The sequence below is a fragment of the Tamandua tetradactyla genome, chromosome 2 (assembly GCF_023851605.1).
Source record: "Tamandua tetradactyla isolate mTamTet1 chromosome 2, mTamTet1.pri, whole genome shotgun sequence".
Taxonomy (NCBI): Eukaryota; Metazoa; Chordata; class Mammalia; order Pilosa; family Myrmecophagidae; genus Tamandua; species Tamandua tetradactyla.
Window position 1 is genome coordinate 169,465,977 of NC_135328.1, and position 18,436 is coordinate 169,484,412.

Genomic DNA, 18,436 nt, shown 5'->3' on the forward strand with positions numbered 1-18,436 from the left:
TTTTCTTTAACCTTACATATTTCAGTTTTTTAAAAATAGTTGGAATAGATTTTGTTCTTTTAGCCACTTGTCTGGTGGTTCATTGGCATACATTTAAAATGGTGATGTGGGTTTGAAGTTCAGTCTGTGGTTTTTGAATGATTTTTTTCCGAAGCTAATTGATTTTTAGAGCTCAGTCCTGAAGTTTAGTCTCTAGAGTACCATGCTAATGTTATAAATTGAGCCAACTAGCCACTCTGGGTTTCTGAAATTTATTGATTCTGATGACAGAAAATGTTGGGGGTGAAATGAAAGGTGACACTTGAAATTTCTTTGACATCTACTTTGATATAGCTCAGTAAATTGAAAATGCTATGTATGTATTTCCCTTTTACTTTAGTTAATAGTTAATGTAAATATTTAGGAACTGATCAAGCTTTTTGAAATAACCCATATCTTATGTATCTCCTGGTATTTCCTGTACCCTACTCATCAGGTAAATTTAATCCTTGATTATAACATTTTAGTGGGGAAGAGAGTAAAGCTGTTGACTAAAATAGATTTTTACATTTTATCTTGCATTTCATTAACATGCTTTCTTTAATTCGGATAGGTTATCAGAACTTAGTTACATAAAAGATTCTTTTGGACTTTGTGAGTGATGATGATATCCTTCAAAAGTTTAATTTGTATATCCATTAATATAGATTATTTTTTACTTTAATATAGCCACCGACGATAGTATGTAGCATTTGCAAAAAGGATGGCCATTCAAAAAATGATTGCCCAGAGGATTTCAGGAAAATCGATCTAAAACCTTTGCCACCAATGACAAATCGGTTTCGGGAAATACTTGATCTAGTATGTAAAAGATGTTTTGGTAAGTCTTGTATTATCAGAACTACTATCACTACATTCTTTTCTTAGATTTTAAATATTTATTTACTTTCTAATTTAAAAACAATTTGGTTACATTTCATTTTGGTCTAGATTTTTTTAAAGTTAAAGAACCCAACCGCAGTTTATTTACTAAATGCCTGTTATGTGTAGGGTATTATGGTAATTACAAGGGAAATACAAAGTCCATTTGATTTGCTTTCAAAGCCCTTAGATTCAGGATCTACCCTATCTAATATGGTAGTGATTAACCACACTTGGCATTGTAACTTAAATTATTTACAGTTAAATGAAATTTAAAAAAATTAAGTCCCTCAGTCACAGTAGTCACTTCTCAAGTTCTCAGTATCTACATATAGCTAGTAGCTACTGTACCAGACAGTCTAAGTATAGAACTTGGTTGTACAAGACATTGCTCTAATTGGAAACAGAATGTTACATGTTTAGTAATTGTAAACAAAATGCTGTGCAAACACAATTAGCTTTAACTGGGACACAGAGGAATTGGAGTTACTAATATGGCATGTGAGGTGGACCGTGCACTGCATTTTTGGATATAGAAGATTATGTGTAGAAGCATAGAATGCAAATTTGTTTGGAGGAATAATTGCCTTTGATTTGGTAGGGTATAAGATGGGTAGTAGAAGGAGGTAAATCTATACAGATATTTTGGGAAAACCTTGAATGTTTTAATTCAGCACGTTTATGGAGTACCTCAGGTACTCAGCAACCAGATTATCACTCAACTATGTCTCAGGTAAGGTAAAATTTTTGCGTCATTTCTTTTAGTGTCTTGTTGTTATCTTTCCCTCCTGCTGCTACCTATCACCCCTTCCCCAGGAAACACTGATCTGCTTTCAGACTGTAGATTAGTTTTCATTTTCTAAAATTTTATGTAAATGGAATCACACAGAATGTACCTTTTTTTTTTTTTCCTGGTTTCTTTTACTCCATATTATTTTGAAGTCATCCATATGATTTGTATCAACATTTCATTCCCTTTTATTGCTGAGTGGTACTTATTCCATTATATGGACATTGCATTATTTGTTTATCCATTCCTCTGTTAATGAATATATAGGTTTCTTCCAAATTTTGGCTATTACAAATAAATCTGCCTGATTTACAAGTCTGGGTAAGGACGTATGCTTTCATTTCTCTTGGGTCAGTACTTAGCAGTTAAATGGCTAGATCATGGTATATACATATTTTTTTAGCATCTTTATTGAGGTATAATCTCAATAATGATTGTATCTCAATTAAAATGATAGGTTTGTCAATCATTTATCTCAGTGTGAACTCATAGATCTTTATTTTATATCTGGAATTATAATCCAATACTCCCTTATTTTTTTTGCTCATATTATTCCAGATTTGGCCATTGGGAGCTCTTTCAGTTGGCTTCTGTGTCCCTTTGACATGCCCCTATCAGTGTGTGTGTGTATGTGTGTGTGTGTGTGTGTGTGAGAGAGAGAGAGAGAGAGAGAGAGAGAGAGAGAGAGAGAGAGAGAGAGGGAGGGAGGGAGGGAGGGAAGGGAGGGAGAGAGGGAAGGGGAGAGAGAGAGAGAGAGAGACAGAGAGAGAGCGTGTGTGTTCAGCTCTTCCTTAATTTCTGGTGCTGTAAGATCCTCCTGGCTCATCACATTTATTTCTTGCCCCAGTCCTAGAATCAACCTTTTAGCTAAGGAACCTTGGTTCACTTTATTGGAGAATGGTATTAGAAACCAAGATTTGGGCACTTGGTGTACATGTTGTTACTGAGTCATCATTACTTCTAGACCCCCTCAGAGCAAAAAACATACATGTATATATACTAAGCTGTGTATTTCTGTATATAACCATCTGTATCTATATTAAGCTTAATTGGCTAATATACTGTTCATACTGGTATCTCCAATTCATAACATATAATCTCATTGGTAATTTTTATCTTTTCCCCTTGCCTATCTATCAGCTCCCACCCCAACAGTAAGAAACCTGACTCCCACCATTTGCCATCCATTTGCTTAATTGTACCAGTATCAGAATTGTTAATCTTAGCCCTCACTAGAAATTACTTTATCAACTAGAGTACAGTGGTTATGTGCAAGTCTCTTTATCTTTAGTCTTGTAGAGTCCACTTATTTCCAAAGCTACTTAGATTAGCATTTCCCCCCTTACTCCCTTGAATGAGATTATTTAATATATTTGTAATACAGTTAGATTCTTTTGTCGTATTCTCCATTCCATCCTGGAATCCCCAGCTTCCTACATGATTTTTAAAAAAATTTGAATACACTTAAGTTCACTCCTTGTGCTATAAAGTTCTATAGGTTTTGACAAATGTATTGTGCCATGTATCCATAATTATAGTATCATACAGAATAATTTTATTCTGTGCTTCATCCATTTAGCCCTCTCTCTTCCCATTGAACACGTGGCACCTACCGATACTATATTTGCTATTAAAAAGTTAAATGTTAATTTAATACATTACAGCCAATTCTTTTTTTTAATGTTTTTTATTAATTAAAAAAATTAACAAACAAAACATTAAGATATCATTCCATTCTGCATATACAATCAGTAATTCTTAATATCATCACATAGTTGCATATTCATCATTTCTTAGAACATTTGCGTCAATTTAGAAAAAGAAATAAAAAGACAACAGAAAAAGAAAGAAAACGATAACAGAGAAAAAAAAGATTATACATACCATACCCCTACCCCTCGCTTTCATTTACCACTAGCATTTCAAACTAAATTTATTTTAACATTTGTTCCCCCTATTATTTATTTTTATTCCATATGTTCTACTCTTCTGTTGATATAGTAGATAAAAGGAGCATCAGACACAAGGTTTTCACTTTCACAGAGTTTCATTGTGAAAGCTATATCATTGTTCAATCATCATCGAGAAACATGGCTACTGGAACACAGCTCTACATTTTCAGGCAGTTCCCTCCAGCCTCTCCACTACATCTTGAATGACAAGGTGATATCTACTTAATACGTAAAAATAATCTCCAGGATAACCTCTCAACTGTGTTTGGAATCTCTTAGCCATTGACACTTAGTCTCATTTCACTCTTCCCCCTTTGGTCAAGAAGGTTCTCTCAATCCCTTGATGTTAATTCTCAGCTCATTCTAGGGTTTTTCTCAGTCCCTTGATGCTGAGTCTCAGCTCATTCCAGGATCTCTGTCCCACGTTGCCAGGAAGTCCACACCCCTGGGAGTCATGTCCCACGCAGAGAGGGGGAGGGTGGTGAGACTGCTCGTCGTGTTAGCTGGAGAGAGAGGCCACATCTGAGCAACAAAAGAGGCTCTCTTGGGGGTGACTCTTAGGCCTAAATTTTAAGTAGACTTGACCTATCCTTTGTGGGGTTAAGTTTCATATGAATAAACCCCAAGACTGGGGGCTCAGCCTATAGCTTTGGTTGTCCACACTTATTGTGAGAATATCAAGAATTCAACTTGGGGAAGTTGAATTTCTCCCGCTCTCACCATTCCCCGAAGGGGGCTTGCAAATACTTTTCCAGTCGCTGATCAAATCACTCTGGGATTCATCGGGGCATCACTCTGGACAAACCAACAAAATCTCATGTCCTACCTGAGATTCCAAGTACTTATGGTGTTCAATCAAACTATCTACATAAGTTATATTAAGAAATGCTCTAGTCAAAATATAAATTTTGTAACAAACATTTTTTGCTTTAGTCTCACACAAAGGTGACATTTTAAAATATTAATTACCATCTATTTTCAACACGCTGCAATAATGACATTCCTTTGTTCTTCCTCATACAAAAACATTTTAAAAATTTGTACATTGTACATTTCACTATTATTATACACTCTAGGCATTCCTAGATTATACCATCTCAATCTTTAACATCTATCGTTCTTTCTGATTTCATTTATGTCCCCAGCCCTCCTCCCTCTATCATTCTCACACACAGCTTCATTCAGTGTTTTAACATAATTATATTACAGTTAGGTAGTATTGTGCTGTCCATTTCTGAGTTTTTGTATCCAGTCCTGTTGCAGTCTCTCTCCCTTCAGCTCCAATTACCCAATATCTTACCCTATTTCTATCTCCTGATGGTCTCTGTTACCAACGACATATTCCAAGTTTATTCACTAATGTCAGTTCATATCAATGAGACCATACAGTATTTGTCCTTTAGTTTTTGGCTAGTCTCACTCAGCATAATGTTCTCAAGGTCCATCCATGTTGTTACATACTTCAGAATACAGCCAATTCTTAATAAATTAAAGCTTTGTTCCCTTAACATATTCACACTTTGGAGGTTGGAAGTGAAGATAGGGGAAAATAGGGTTTCATATCTAAGGAATGTATGGTCTCACTTGGAAAAATAAGATGAATATAAATGAAGTAACTAGAAACTAAAAGGACAATATAAAATCAGGTCTAGATGAAAAGTTAGAATGGGCAAAGCCAAAATATATATATAAAGATTGAGAAAAGGATCAAAGGAGAAGGAAGAGTTATAACAGACAATATAGGATTTAATGAATGAGTATGAATGCTGAATCATTATATTGATACTGTCTTTTTGTCTCCAGTGTCTTAGAGTAGCTCAAGGGAAGAACCTGAAATTGTGGAATTGTAACCCATACCAAAGTTTGAAATCTGTTCTACAATTACTTGTTAAAATATACTTGAAAATTTATTGTGTGTGTGTATATATATATATGTTATATTTCACAATAAAAAATGCTAAAAAAAATCAGGTGTTAGACTATGGGAAGAAGTTTGGAGAACTGAAAAAATTCAGTTAAGGAAAGATTATTGAAGGCGGCTCTGGTTAAGCAAAGCAGGTTATAGGGAAGATGTGGATTATGATCAGACATTTGAGGGCTGTAAAATTTGAATGGGCCAGATACCTTGTGTATAGTCTTAGTAGGGGAAGACAAGCATGAATATGGGGGAGAGTGGAAAGTCTGAATAAAACAGTTGGAAATAGGGTGAAGAAGTAAATATGTATATATACTTGGTAATCATAAAGAAAATGTGAAATGTACATTGATTTAAAAAATTATTTTCTGCTTTCCCCCCTGCCCATTCCCTAGCAACGTTCATGGTTTTAGAATTAGAGAAGTCAACAAATACTAAAGAAACTGTAAGAAAAATTCTAGGGTAAAAGATTGGAAACATTTTCAGATTCTATTTTTCTTCTTTTCTTTTTTTTTTTTTTCCAGATGAGTTATCACCACCTTTCTCTGAACAACACAACAGAGAGCAAATTTTAATTGGTTTGGAAAAGTTTATTCAAAAAGAATATGATGGTAGGTTATAGGTTAAAAATAGATTCCTTTTGTTTTTATAGTCATCTGTTCTTGAGTTTCATTCATTTATTTAAAAAATGTTTATTGAATGAAATGTGATAGATACTATTCTAGGTGTTGGGAATACCATGTTAATAAGAGATGAACCTCATGGAGCTTATATTCTAGAGAGGGAGACAAACTCTTGACTAGCAAATTAGTACATAAAATAGTGTCAGGAAAGAATACGTGCCATGGAGAAAAGTATAGGACATAAGAGGACAGAAGTGATGGGCTATTAAGTTAGGTCTCTTTGTTAAGGTACCATTTGAGCACAGTCCTGGATGACATGAAGGAGTAAGTTAATGAATATCCAGGGGAAGAACTTTCTGTAGAGAAAGAAAAGCAACTACAAAGATCCCAAGACTGGATTGTTCTTGGCGTGATTGCAGAATAGCCAGGAGGTCAGTATGGCTCTAGTAGATGACTGAGGGACAGAGTAGTAGAAAGATGAAGTCAGAGAGGTAGCATAGGAATTAGATCATTAAGTACCTATAGATGATTGTGTAAGGACTTTTGGATTTTATTATGAATGCGTAATGGGAAGCTTTGGGAAAGTGTTTAGAAAATAAGTGACATGATCAGAGAGAATTGAATGTAGCAGTGTGAGAGTAGAAGCAAGCAGGAGAGGCTGTTATGTATATCCAGATGAGATATAGTGACTTGAACTATAGTACTATAATAATTTTGGAGGAGTACATTATAAGTGGTCAGATTTGGTACATATTTTGAAGATAGAACCAACAGGATTTGCTAATGCACAAAGTGAGATGTGAGTGAAATACAGGAGTAAAGTTGTGTTCAAAAGTTTTAGCCTCAGTAGTTGGGTGGTGCTAATTAACTGAGATGGCAAACAGTAGAAAGATCAGGTTTTGGACACAGAGCTGAAAAACCAAGAGTTGTGTGGTCAAATATTTTAGAAAAGGATAAACAGTTAATTTATAGCCAGAATGACTTTCTGGTTTTAAAAGACAGTATTTTGTCATGTGTTATAAAATTCCATTTTTAAAATTATATTTGTTCTTGATCAAATCTAACTCCCTGTTATATTAGATTCAAGCTCATTTATACTTAAGAATAATAAAGTGTAATAAAGAGGCATAAGTAAAGCTTCTTTTATGCCTCTCAGTTTTTTTGTTGAAATTTCAAGTAGGGCATCAGAACTGGATGGGAAAATTAAATTTTGAAAATACTGAATTTAGCTAAACATGTAGTCTGCATAAGAATTAATAGGGAAAATCCAATCCTATTTGGCACAGTTTGTTTGAAGTGGTAGCTGTTATCGAATGGCACTAAATATGAAGGGATAACCCTATCATAATTTATGTCAAATGGATTGATCACTCGCTTTTGAGAAGAGAATCCTTTGGATTAAGGTGATATTTGTAACACTATTTTAATTGTGCCCTGAAAAAACTAGTTTATTTCCAAGAGATAAATAACCTAATATTGATCTTAATTCTCATAGTGATGTTGAGAATGAGTAAAAGGAGATGGATTTAAGAAATAGTTAATCTGCAAGAAGCTAAAGGACTTGATTGTTTGGATGTGGAGGTTGAGACAGAGGAGTTAAGGACAGCACCCATATATTTGACTTGGACACCTCAATAGGTGATGATACTATTTACTGAGAACAAGGATTATAGTAATAGTATTATGTTTGAAGTGAAGTAGATGAGTTTTATTTTTGACATGTTGAATTTATTTTGTCTTTGGGAAATGCAAAAAGCAGATGGTGGCAGTGAAAATTTAAGGAAAAGATCTGGGCTTGAAATGGCTATTTCGGAATTTCTCAGTATTTCTGCTAGTGGTAGATAGTTTAAATTTAAGCCATAGAAGTAGACAAGATCACTTTTGTTAGGCTGTTAGTAGATAATAGGAAACTCCTTTTTCCTACCAATTATAAGAATTTTGACTTTTGTTTTTCTTTTCCTTTGCTTAGAAAAGGCAAGATTGTGCTTATTTGGTTCTTCTAAGAATGGATTTGGGTTTCGTGATAGTGATCTGGATATTTGTATGACTCTGGAAGGCCATGAAAATGCAGAGGTAAGAGGTATAGTGTTTGGAGAGGGATGTGCAAGTTTATTTTATTCCAATTATGACTATGTTTAATTTCTTATGTAATATTGAAAATATATGGTGACAGTCTTTGTGTAAGTTCTAGTAATGGCAGTGAATTTACTGTCTCAGTAATTTCATAATGCAAAAGCTATGCCACTGAGAGTTAAAAGTATTTTGCAATGAATTTTGGGAAAAATATATACCAGAGTTGGGATTGTTTCATTAGGACTAGTGAGAAGCTGATGATTCAGTTAAAATCTTGCATATTCTCTCTTTGTTTTCTCTTTCATTAGGTGATTTTTTTTTGTAGCAGTATAGATAGAAAAATAACTGGTCATCTGATTAATACATGAGTTGTGTTCTAAAAGTTAATTGTAATTTTTTGGATCCCCGAACACATTTTTTCCATAGAAGCAATGTTATAAATGATGAGTAAATTTCTAGGATAACTTTTCAAAAGCTCATTTTAGGTGAGGTGGGGAACTAAGAGTTATTAAGTCCCTAGTATACACTTTTACATGTGTTATCTCATTTCACTCTTACCACCACTTATGAGGTAGGTGTAACTTTCCCCATTTTTACAGATGAGGGAACTGAGGCTTTGAGAGATAAACTGACTTGCTCAAATTCACACAGCTAGTGGAGCTGGGATTCATACTCATACTCAGGTCTGTGTTGACTCCAGAGCCCGTGCTCTTTCCATTACATCTCACTGCCTCTCATAATTTATTTAACCCATAATGTAGCTGAAATATACTACTAGTAGTACTGTAGAACCTAACCACTCCTTTCTGAAATTGAAAACGTCCTGAATTTTAACTGTGAAATGCCAGGAGTAGACCTTTCCCCAGTGCTGTCTCAGCAGTGAGAGTGGGTTCTTATGCTTTCCTCCTGGGTGTATCAGGTATCAACAGTGGGAGGAAAATTGTCCAAGCTCCATAAGAGAAATGAACTGATTGCACAGGGAGGAGGTGTCACAAGACTTCCTAGCAGCAACTAGAAAAGTAAGGTGTCCCTGTAGGTTGCTTAATCCTTTACCAGCATAGTTACTGGTATTTTATGTTTCAGAATTAGGGATTGCTTGGAAGCTGGGGTGAAGCCAAGCTTCTGACATCTATAGGAATGTCAGTATAGCCTCTGTTGTATTATAAAATAATTCAGTAGAATAGCGTACCTCTGTGTTTTTGAAATAGTTCTTTAAGGTGTTTTTAAAATTGTTATACTTGGAGTAAAGATAGCAGCGATGCCTGTTATATCCTTATTTTTGACCCTAAGAAACTTTTTCTGGTATAACTGTTCTATAAAGAAACTAAAAAGTTGCAAATATTTTATTTATCCTCCTTAACTAACTTCTGCTCAGTGCCACCCACTGAGAAAGTTACTGTCCCCTCTCCATTTTGAAGAGCAAGAATTGAGGAAAATGGTTTTTGCCCTGGGAGATTATAGTTTTAGATATCTTCTTTGTAAAATTTAATAATCATATTTTTAAATCACGAAACAGGAAGTTGAAACAATGAAAAAGTAAATTATTTTCTTTTATATTATTCATAAATGAAACATAATTGAGTATGTTTATGAATTAATAAGTTAATGATTACCTTGAAATCCCCAAGTTAAGCTACAACGGCTACTGCCCTCTTGTAGCTAAAAGAAGAGCATGTTGGGGATACATAAAAGTGATTGTGGTAATAACCATGTCATTGATGTTTATATCTTCAGCTTAATCCAATTAATTTATAATGCTGTTATCTTCCTGTCCTTTGTATTATGATGATCATTACCAAACAACTCTTCCACTCTGGTGTTTTTAAAAAGTAACACATTTGTAGAGGTATGAATTTCATTGAAGAACTAGGTGCTGGTAATAGAATTATTGTTCTTTACCTTGTCAACATTATAATAAATAGCTAACAAATTTTAAGTGCCTACTTTGTGTCAAGCATGCTGCTGATACTTTACATATATCTTCTCATGTAATCCTCCCAGTTACTCTGTTGGGCAAAAATTTATGATTATCTTGATTTTCTAGAATAGTAGCATGAGGCTCAGAGGGGTTAAAGATCTGATCAGAATCACACAGCTTGTCAATGTGTAGTACTAGATTTGAATCCAGGTTTGTTTAAATTCAAAGCCTATGTTCTTAATACATTGTCTTAATACATTGTTTTACCTTTACCAAACCCATCTCTAGTTGTTTATTTGCATAATGAAAAACATATTTTTTTCCTTTTTGTGTACTTCTCAAACTTTAATGTGTATATGTGTTACCAGGGACCTTAATAAAATGTAGATTATGATTCAGTAGACTGGGGTGGTGCCTGAAAGTATACATTTCTATCAAGTTTCCATTTGATGCTGATATGGACCACATACTTTTAGTAGTAAGGTTATAGAGCTTTCTGGCTAGAAAATTAAAATGCTAGTATTAAATGCCTTGATTAAAGTAGAATTTGCACAAGGCCAGATCAAATCAGACAAACTTTAAAATGTATTATTTCTTTGTTTTTTAGAAATTAAATTGTAAGGAAATAATTGAAAATTTGGCAAAAATTCTTAAGAGACATCCAGGTATGATTTTTAAAATACAGCTTTAAAACAAAAGAACATATTTGTTAGCATTATTCAAATTAACCTGCTGAGGTTTTTTTGTGTTTTTCTTTTTTACTCAGGTTTAAGAAACATTTTGCCTATAACCACTGCCAAAGTGCCTATAGTAAAATTTGAACACAGACGAAGTGGGTTAGAAGGTGATATCAGTTTATATAATACATTGGTAAGTTTCTCTTTGTGTATAGGCCTTCTATGGTTACAGTTGTTATTTTAAAAGTTTACCAATGACTGGGTGCATGGGTGGTTCAGTGGTAGAATGCTCGCCTTTCATACCGGAGACCTGGGTTCAATTCCCGGACCATGCACCCAAAAAAATAAGTTTACCAATGACTATGTCTTTATGTTTAAAACTTTCAAATGTGAGTAGTACTAAGAAAAAGGTAGTTTATCAGTCATCTTGATATTTACCTCAGATTGAAGATTAGTTTTTGTTTGACTTGTTTATAGGCATTTTAAGTTTTACATTTCTATATATTCTTTTAGGAATGTTTTGTATCTTTTTATCTGATTTGTAAATATAAATTTGAAATCCTTTCAAATATGTAATTATTTTTCAGGCTCAGCATAACACAAGAATGCTAGCTACTTATGCAGCTATTGATCCTAGAGTGCAGTACTTAGGATATACTATGAAAGTATTCGCTAAGGTATTTATGAAAAAATTAATAATCTACTTTGTTATGATACCCATGGATAGTTAAAATGAAGCATACTCATGTTAGACTTGAAAAAATGTTGTCTCAGTTTTGTTTAGCTGTGAATTTTTTATTTTTTATTTTTTTTAACATGGGCTGGCACCGGAAATCGAACCCGGGTCTCTGGCATGGCAGGCAAGAACTCTGCCACTGAGCTGCCGTGGCCTGCCCTAGCAGTGTATTTTTAAAAGCACACTCAATATTAGGTGGGTTGAATTTATACCAGTTAGGATAGAGTGGTTTTAGTCTTTTTATTATATGTGCTCTCTATACCTGACAACAAAACACAGTAGTAAATTTCTCAAAAGTGAAAATTTTCAATGCAATAATGATTTTCAATTCTAGGGATGGAAGTTGATTTAACATCCTAGTTAAGAATCTCTGGGTTAGGAAATCTCAATTTCTGGCCAAGGAAACGAAGCAAAACAATACAATAAAACCATTTGGTTGTCTTCTTTTAACATTCACCATACTGTATTCTGTTTCCTTGTTCTTTTTCTTAATGTGTAAACTCCATGAAGGCAGAGTCCTCTATATCCCTAGTTCAGGGTAGTGCCTGCTTTATGTTAGCTACTCTTTAAGTATTTGTTGAATGTATTTGCTAATAGAAAAGTTTTAGTAGGGAAGTCACTTGGTTACCTTTTTATTTCATAAAACTCACTGTTCCAATAAGGAGGCATATTTGTTTAGCTATTCCTATACATCTTTTTGAAGACACAGGGCATCATAAGAAAAGAAAGGCATATAGGCACAGGCTTTCAAATCAGACTTGAGACAGCAAGTTTTCTAAATTCACCTCACAAAATAACTCCAGCACAGTGGTTCTACACTCAGTTACAACTACATGGAATTTTGGTAATGGAAGCCAGTGGTTTATGTCAGAGAGATCATTCATCTCCCTTTATATACAGTTGTCACCTGAATCCTTCACTCAAGGGAAAGAGTCTCTTGAGGATTCTTCTAGAGTTTTTTGGTTTTAATTTTTATTTTTTTAATAGCCTTGCCTCCATATTCATGTGGTTTTGAATTTTTAGAAGTCTAAGAGGATTTATGGTGAAATATCTTGCTTCCATGCCTGTCTCATAGCCAGTTAGTACCTCTTGCTGGAGACAACCAGTGTTAAAAATTTTTCTGTATCCTTCTAGGAATATATTATACCAGTACAAGCAAATAAATAAATTCTCTCCTCCCTTTTTAATATAAGTATAAACACACTTTAAACATTGCCTTGTACTTTGTTTTTTTTTACTTAATAAATCTTGGAGATAATTTCATATTACTCTACAAAGAGTTTCCTTGTTCTTTTTTATGGCTTCATATTATTTCAATGTGTGGATATTGAAATTTTTTAAATCAGTGCTTTACTAATGAACCTTAAGCTGTTTCTGTTTTTTTGCTATTAAAACAGTGCTGCAATAAAAAACTTTAGTGATTTCACACATTTTTTGGTTTATTTCCAGTGTAAATTCTTAGAACATAATTACTAGGTTAAAGGGAATATACTTCTGTAATTTTGATATTGAGAAACTAGTCATCATAGAGTTTGTGCCAGCTTATATTTTCTCATTGGTACTGTATGACAGTGCCTGTTTTCTCACACCTGGTATAGCAGTTTGTTATTGAACTTCTGCATATTTGCCAGTTTGATGGTCTTAAAAAATATCTCAGAGTAGTTGTTATTTCTGTGTGTAATAAAGCTCTGAAGTTTAATTTTCAATAATTTATGTTTCTTTAGCGTTGTGACATTGGAGATGCTTCCAGGGGTAGTTTATCTTCATATGCATATATCCTCATGGTACTGTATTTTCTGCAGCAGAGAAAACCACCTGTTATCCCAGTTTTACAAGAGGTAGGTCTTCAAGAAAACTGTAAAGAAATTCCTGGTGAAAATGATAGATTTAAATGATAGATCTTATCCAGCTCATCGCATCATGAAGGATTTTTCCATCATTGACATTCTAAGTTTTCTTCTTCCACTAAAAATATCGTCAAACATGATGAATATTTTTGAAAAGTTATTATATGGGAGAACATAGACTATCATCTATTAGATGAATAGGACCACTGTTTATCGTAACATTCCTATATTTTACAGATTTAGAATGCTGCAGATGATTAGAGGATTCTTAAAGCCAACTGTGAATTCATATATATTACAGTCTATCAGATGCAGATACATAAGTTTCTTCTCTCCAGAGTATTCTTACTGCTTCCCTGACAATGAAGTTTATTTATTCCTATATGTACTGTGGTCAGTTGTCTGAATTTTAGTTGAGAGCAAACTCAAGAAAATTCTTCTTGGTCTCTGTAGTCATGTTAATAAATATATACAGTGAAAGAAATACTCAGATTTAGTGATTCATAGAGTCCCATTTTGTAGGTTAATCAGCATAAAGGAGTTCTTAATCATCCATCTGTTTCTCCTATTTCTTGTCAGAAAGTGGATTTGCAAGCATTAGGGAGTCTCCAGTTCTAATTTCTTAGAAGGGTGGTTATTTTGAAGTAGGAAAGAAACATCAGAATTGTTTGGAAAAGTCAAATATTCTGATTTCATATAAATTGGATTGTCATGACAAGGAAGGAAATTACAAAATAGCCCAAGCCATATAGTTAGTATCAGATGGCCTTAGTAAGTTTTATAAAGTTTTAATGAATACCATGTGATTTTAGCAGCATTTCCTTTCCTCTTCTAAACAAATGATAGAAGTGAAATAAAAATTAAAAATGTCCATCTGTAGTAGAAAATTTGAAGTTGCTGAATCCATGTTGGATGATTTGTTTTGAACAAGGTTGTTCATTGAAGGATATTTAAAATTTAGCATGAATTAAATTAGTCCTGCAAAGAATGGATCACTTTCTGTTTTATTCTAATTGTTGTTTAGGTTTAAAATTTGGGGATCTTATACGTGATTGTTCCAGTGGTATCATAGCAGCCATTTGCCACCTTGATAAAATACTCTATCAACAAAAATGAGCCACAAATATTTTTGTCATGCTGGCTTGTCTATGTTCTCTCATTTTATCATCCATGTATCAAGATTGTGGTAGTATGATAAAATGGAAAGAGGAGGGCATGAGTTTTGGAGTAAGAGGGAACTAGACTGAATCCTAATTCTAGCATTGTGACCTTCATCAAGCTGCCTAATCTTCACAAGTCGAAGTTTTCATCATCAATAAAAATGTAATAATACTTGTATTGATCTTTCACTATAAGGAACAGAGAGAATGAATGTCTTTGCACATAATAAGTACCACAGTAGGTGTTCATAAATGATGGTTGCTTTTATTATTTTAAATGTTGTTGTTGCCATTATTATTATTAGCATTATTAACATTGTTGGAAAAATTAGGTAGGATTGCCATAGTCAACTTTCAAGAACTCTCCCATTATCTGCTTAACAGACAGTGATTGATGAAATGAGAAACAGTCCATGGAATGTTTTCCATCATAATGAGCTCTGATTGTGGGGGGCTTTGTGATACATATGGACTGATGATATATGGATTTTTGCTTCTGGCCTTTTTTGCTTGTCATATGGGACCCCATTGTCCATTGCTCTGGCATCATTTAAGTATTGGTCATTGGCATCGATCAACTTTTAAGGGTAAGGATATCTTTAATGAAGCTGATGATCTCTGGCTCCCTTTGTAATTGAACCTAGACTTAAGTGGCTGGATATTAAAAACTCAGCTAAGAGTGATTTTTTGATCGTCAACAATAAAAAGTTCTTTAGGTCAAAAGGAGCTTTCCTAAGCAGAATGATTTTGCTCTATTCTAGAAAATCATCACAAATAAAAGCAAATTTTCACATAAAAATTGATACTAAAAGAGGATTTGGAGTGTTGTTCATACTTGCTATATGAACATCTGTATTTTCTTATTTTATATCAGTTTCAAGTTACAATTAAGTATAGCAGTAGACATTAAAATAAAGTAAGGAAATGCATATGATTACTCCTTGTACAAATCTGTTGGACTTGTTTGGTGAGATGTTAGAGGAAGGACTAAATGAATGCTGAGTAGAAGATGATTGGTGTTGAGTAAGAGAAAGAGTGAGATGAGAAAGTGTGTGTCTGTGTGTGTGTGTAGAGGAAAGATAATACCACTTGTGCTTCTGAGTGCTGAAACAGAGTGGAAAATCAGGCACTGTGAATCGTAAGAGTTCATAAGAACATGCAAAATTAGAGTTTAATCATGCTGTAAGGCCCCACATGTTTACTGCCTTACCAGCCAAAATAATTGAGTTTGGGTCATGAATGTTGCTCAAAAGCAAAAATTATCTTTAAAAGAATCAATGTCTAAAGAGGTAGCTGTTATTATTTCAATGTCTGGTAAATAAATTAAACTATACAAAGCATGGAATATCTATAATATCATCCTAATCTACAAGGGTAAAATATTAATACTTTGGCTTCTTTTAAAACCTTCATGTCTTTCTTGAGGTCAGGATCTAATATATTTTGTTTCAGATATTAATATCTCTAATTGTCAAGTGCTATCTTTTTTGTTTTAGGAAATGTTAGAATTTATGCTGGGTGATTCTTGGTAACTGTTTTTGTTATGTGTAAAATATAGAAAGCAATTTATCATTAAGTGTAAATTTCTAGAAACGTGAGTCTTTATGAAAACATACTTACAGAGCAAATATATTCATTCTGCAAACATATTAAGTTTTCACTATATGGCAGACTTTGGGCTAGTAGAGAACTGTATTCTGTTAAGCACTGGGGGTTCAGTAGAACCCCTAAATGGGTGTCACTTGTATATGGGGGGAGTGTAGGTAAGAAATAGGTAGGATACATTTTCTTAACCCAGGCTTCTATCAAGAGTCTTTACTTTTATCTGCTTCATATATTGAGCTTCCAAGGAAAGTTCCGTCTTAGGAAAAACCTCTATAGATTAAAAGAAAAATAAAATGTGAAAACCAGTGACCTAATTATTCTAATCTTTTCTCATTTTTATTGGGAAATGAAATGCTTGGCAAGACCTAGACTGGAAATAAGGTCTGCTGACTCTGAGCCTATTGTACTTTCCATTTCATCGCCTCGCCTCCTTAAAGTTCCCTTAGGAAGAAGTTCTTCAAATTGCTGGTAGAGATCAACTATGCCTATATAATCATCTTACGGATACTTTTTCTTTTCAAAATCGCATTACTTTCCCCCCTTCACTCTTTCTTTAGATTAGTAAATTACTATTCATAATTAATACCAAAAGATTTACAATTTTCCTGTCTTTATGAGAATGTTAGGGAAAGGTACCTGATTTTCCATTAAAAAAAAATCAATGTCCAGATGCTTTTTGGACTCATATGATTTAAATAACTGATTAAAGCTACCAGAACCCCTTCCAAAACAAATTATTCTGTTGATTTCCTTTGGCCACAGAATCGTTAGATATTATTTATTGTATATTTCTGTATCTATGGTCCTTTGATGAAACGGCTATTTTCATTTTCTTTAGTTTTGCCTCATTAATCTTGGGTTGGGTGTATTTTAACATAGGTCAGTTAGATAACATTAAATGCATCATTTGGAAAGTCTATTTTTTGCTAGCTTGGTCTTTCAGATACATTTTGTTTATTAATTACTTGGCGTCAAGTTACATCATCCTGATACCTTCTTTTTGGAAGAATTTCAGTATGTCTACACTACATAAACTAAAAAAAATGGAGTATTTAGTGCTTTTGGATTGACTGACTTGCAATCTAATAATAAAATTAATTTTTTTATGCAGATCTTTGATGGAAAACAGATTCCACAGAGAATGGTTGATGGATGGAATGCCTTTTTCTTTGATAGAACAGAAGAACTGGTAATGTTTTCATAGTTTTATGTTTTGAATGTTCACTGATAAGGGTCAGGATTTGCATAACTTACTTTAAGAATTTTACTTGGATTTATTGTCCATAGTTTGGATACCAGTAGACATTTGTTTTCCTTTCCTTCCCTTTTCTTTTCTTTAACTTACCTGTAGAAAAAGCGTTTACCTTCACTTGGAAAGAACACAGAAACGTTAGGAGAACTTTGGTTGGGACTGCTTCGCTTCTATACCGAAGAGTTTGATTTCAAGGAATATGTAATTAGTATTCGACAGAAAAAGCTGTTGACAACATTTGAGAAGCAGTGGACATCCAAATGCATTGCTATTGAAGGTAATCATTTAGCTGTTATTAATTCTGGAACAAAACAAAACAAGTCAGAATGTCATTTGGCCAAGGAAATTGGGGGGAAATGGAAGCATATCAGAATTTTGAAGATTTTTTCTTTTGATTTTTATCAATTTCCACCTCTTAATATACAATTTTAAAAGAATGATTTGCTGACTTAGATAGTCTGAGCAATAGTAATCCCTAGTTATGACTAGTAAGTGTATTTTACTTACAATGAACATAATTCTTTAAAAAAATTTCTTTTCTAGACCCTTTTGATTTGAATCATAACCTTGGTGCTGGAGTTTCTAGAAAAAGTAAGTTTTAAATAGTAGTGATTCTCTGCTGTTAAAGCTCTAACACATTGCTGACCTGCATTTTTATTATTTTCTTCTTTCCCCGATAGTGACCAATTTCATCATGAAGGCATTTATCAACGGAAGGAAACTTTTTGGTACTCCCTTTTATCCCCTCATTGGCAGAGAAGCTGTAAGTTTATATAATTTGAATTCTAAATCTTTTCTTTATTCTTAAATAACTTTTTTTTTTTTTAGAGAAAAAAAACTTAATCCTGTTTCCCAGTTGATATTTGGAATAAGGAAAAAACGGTCATAGCTCCCTGTATTTTTTCTTATTGCACTTAGCATAGTACATAGTGGATTGTTACATACATTTTATGTATATGTATGTGTGTACATTTAACTTATTTGTTAA

General features: G+C 33.5%; 1 protein-coding gene across 9 annotated transcripts in view; it reads left to right on the forward strand.

The window, feature by feature from the left end:
- The window catches only part of TUT4 (terminal uridylyl transferase 4), a 119,050-nt gene that overhangs the window by 79,055 nt on the left and 21,559 nt on the right, over nucleotides 1-18,436 (forward strand). For 8 of the 9 annotated variants that reach the window (XM_077149644.1, XM_077149638.1, XM_077149635.1 and 5 more), the window contains 11 exons: nucleotides 709-859; nucleotides 6,082-6,168; nucleotides 8,150-8,253; nucleotides 10,779-10,836; nucleotides 10,938-11,041; nucleotides 11,436-11,525; nucleotides 13,309-13,422; nucleotides 17,308-17,385; nucleotides 17,548-17,725; nucleotides 17,992-18,039; nucleotides 18,129-18,211. In XM_077149644.1, the coding sequence (XP_077005759.1) occupies nucleotides 709-859; nucleotides 6,082-6,168; nucleotides 8,150-8,253; nucleotides 10,779-10,836; nucleotides 10,938-11,041; nucleotides 11,436-11,525; nucleotides 13,309-13,422; nucleotides 17,308-17,385; nucleotides 17,548-17,725; nucleotides 17,992-18,039; nucleotides 18,129-18,211 (1,095 nt within the window). The remainder of the gene's footprint in view (nucleotides 1-708; nucleotides 860-6,081; nucleotides 6,169-8,149; nucleotides 8,254-10,778; nucleotides 10,837-10,937; nucleotides 11,042-11,435; nucleotides 11,526-13,308; nucleotides 13,423-17,307; nucleotides 17,386-17,547; nucleotides 17,726-17,991; nucleotides 18,040-18,128; nucleotides 18,212-18,436) is intronic. The other variant, XM_077149643.1, reaches the window with a different exon arrangement.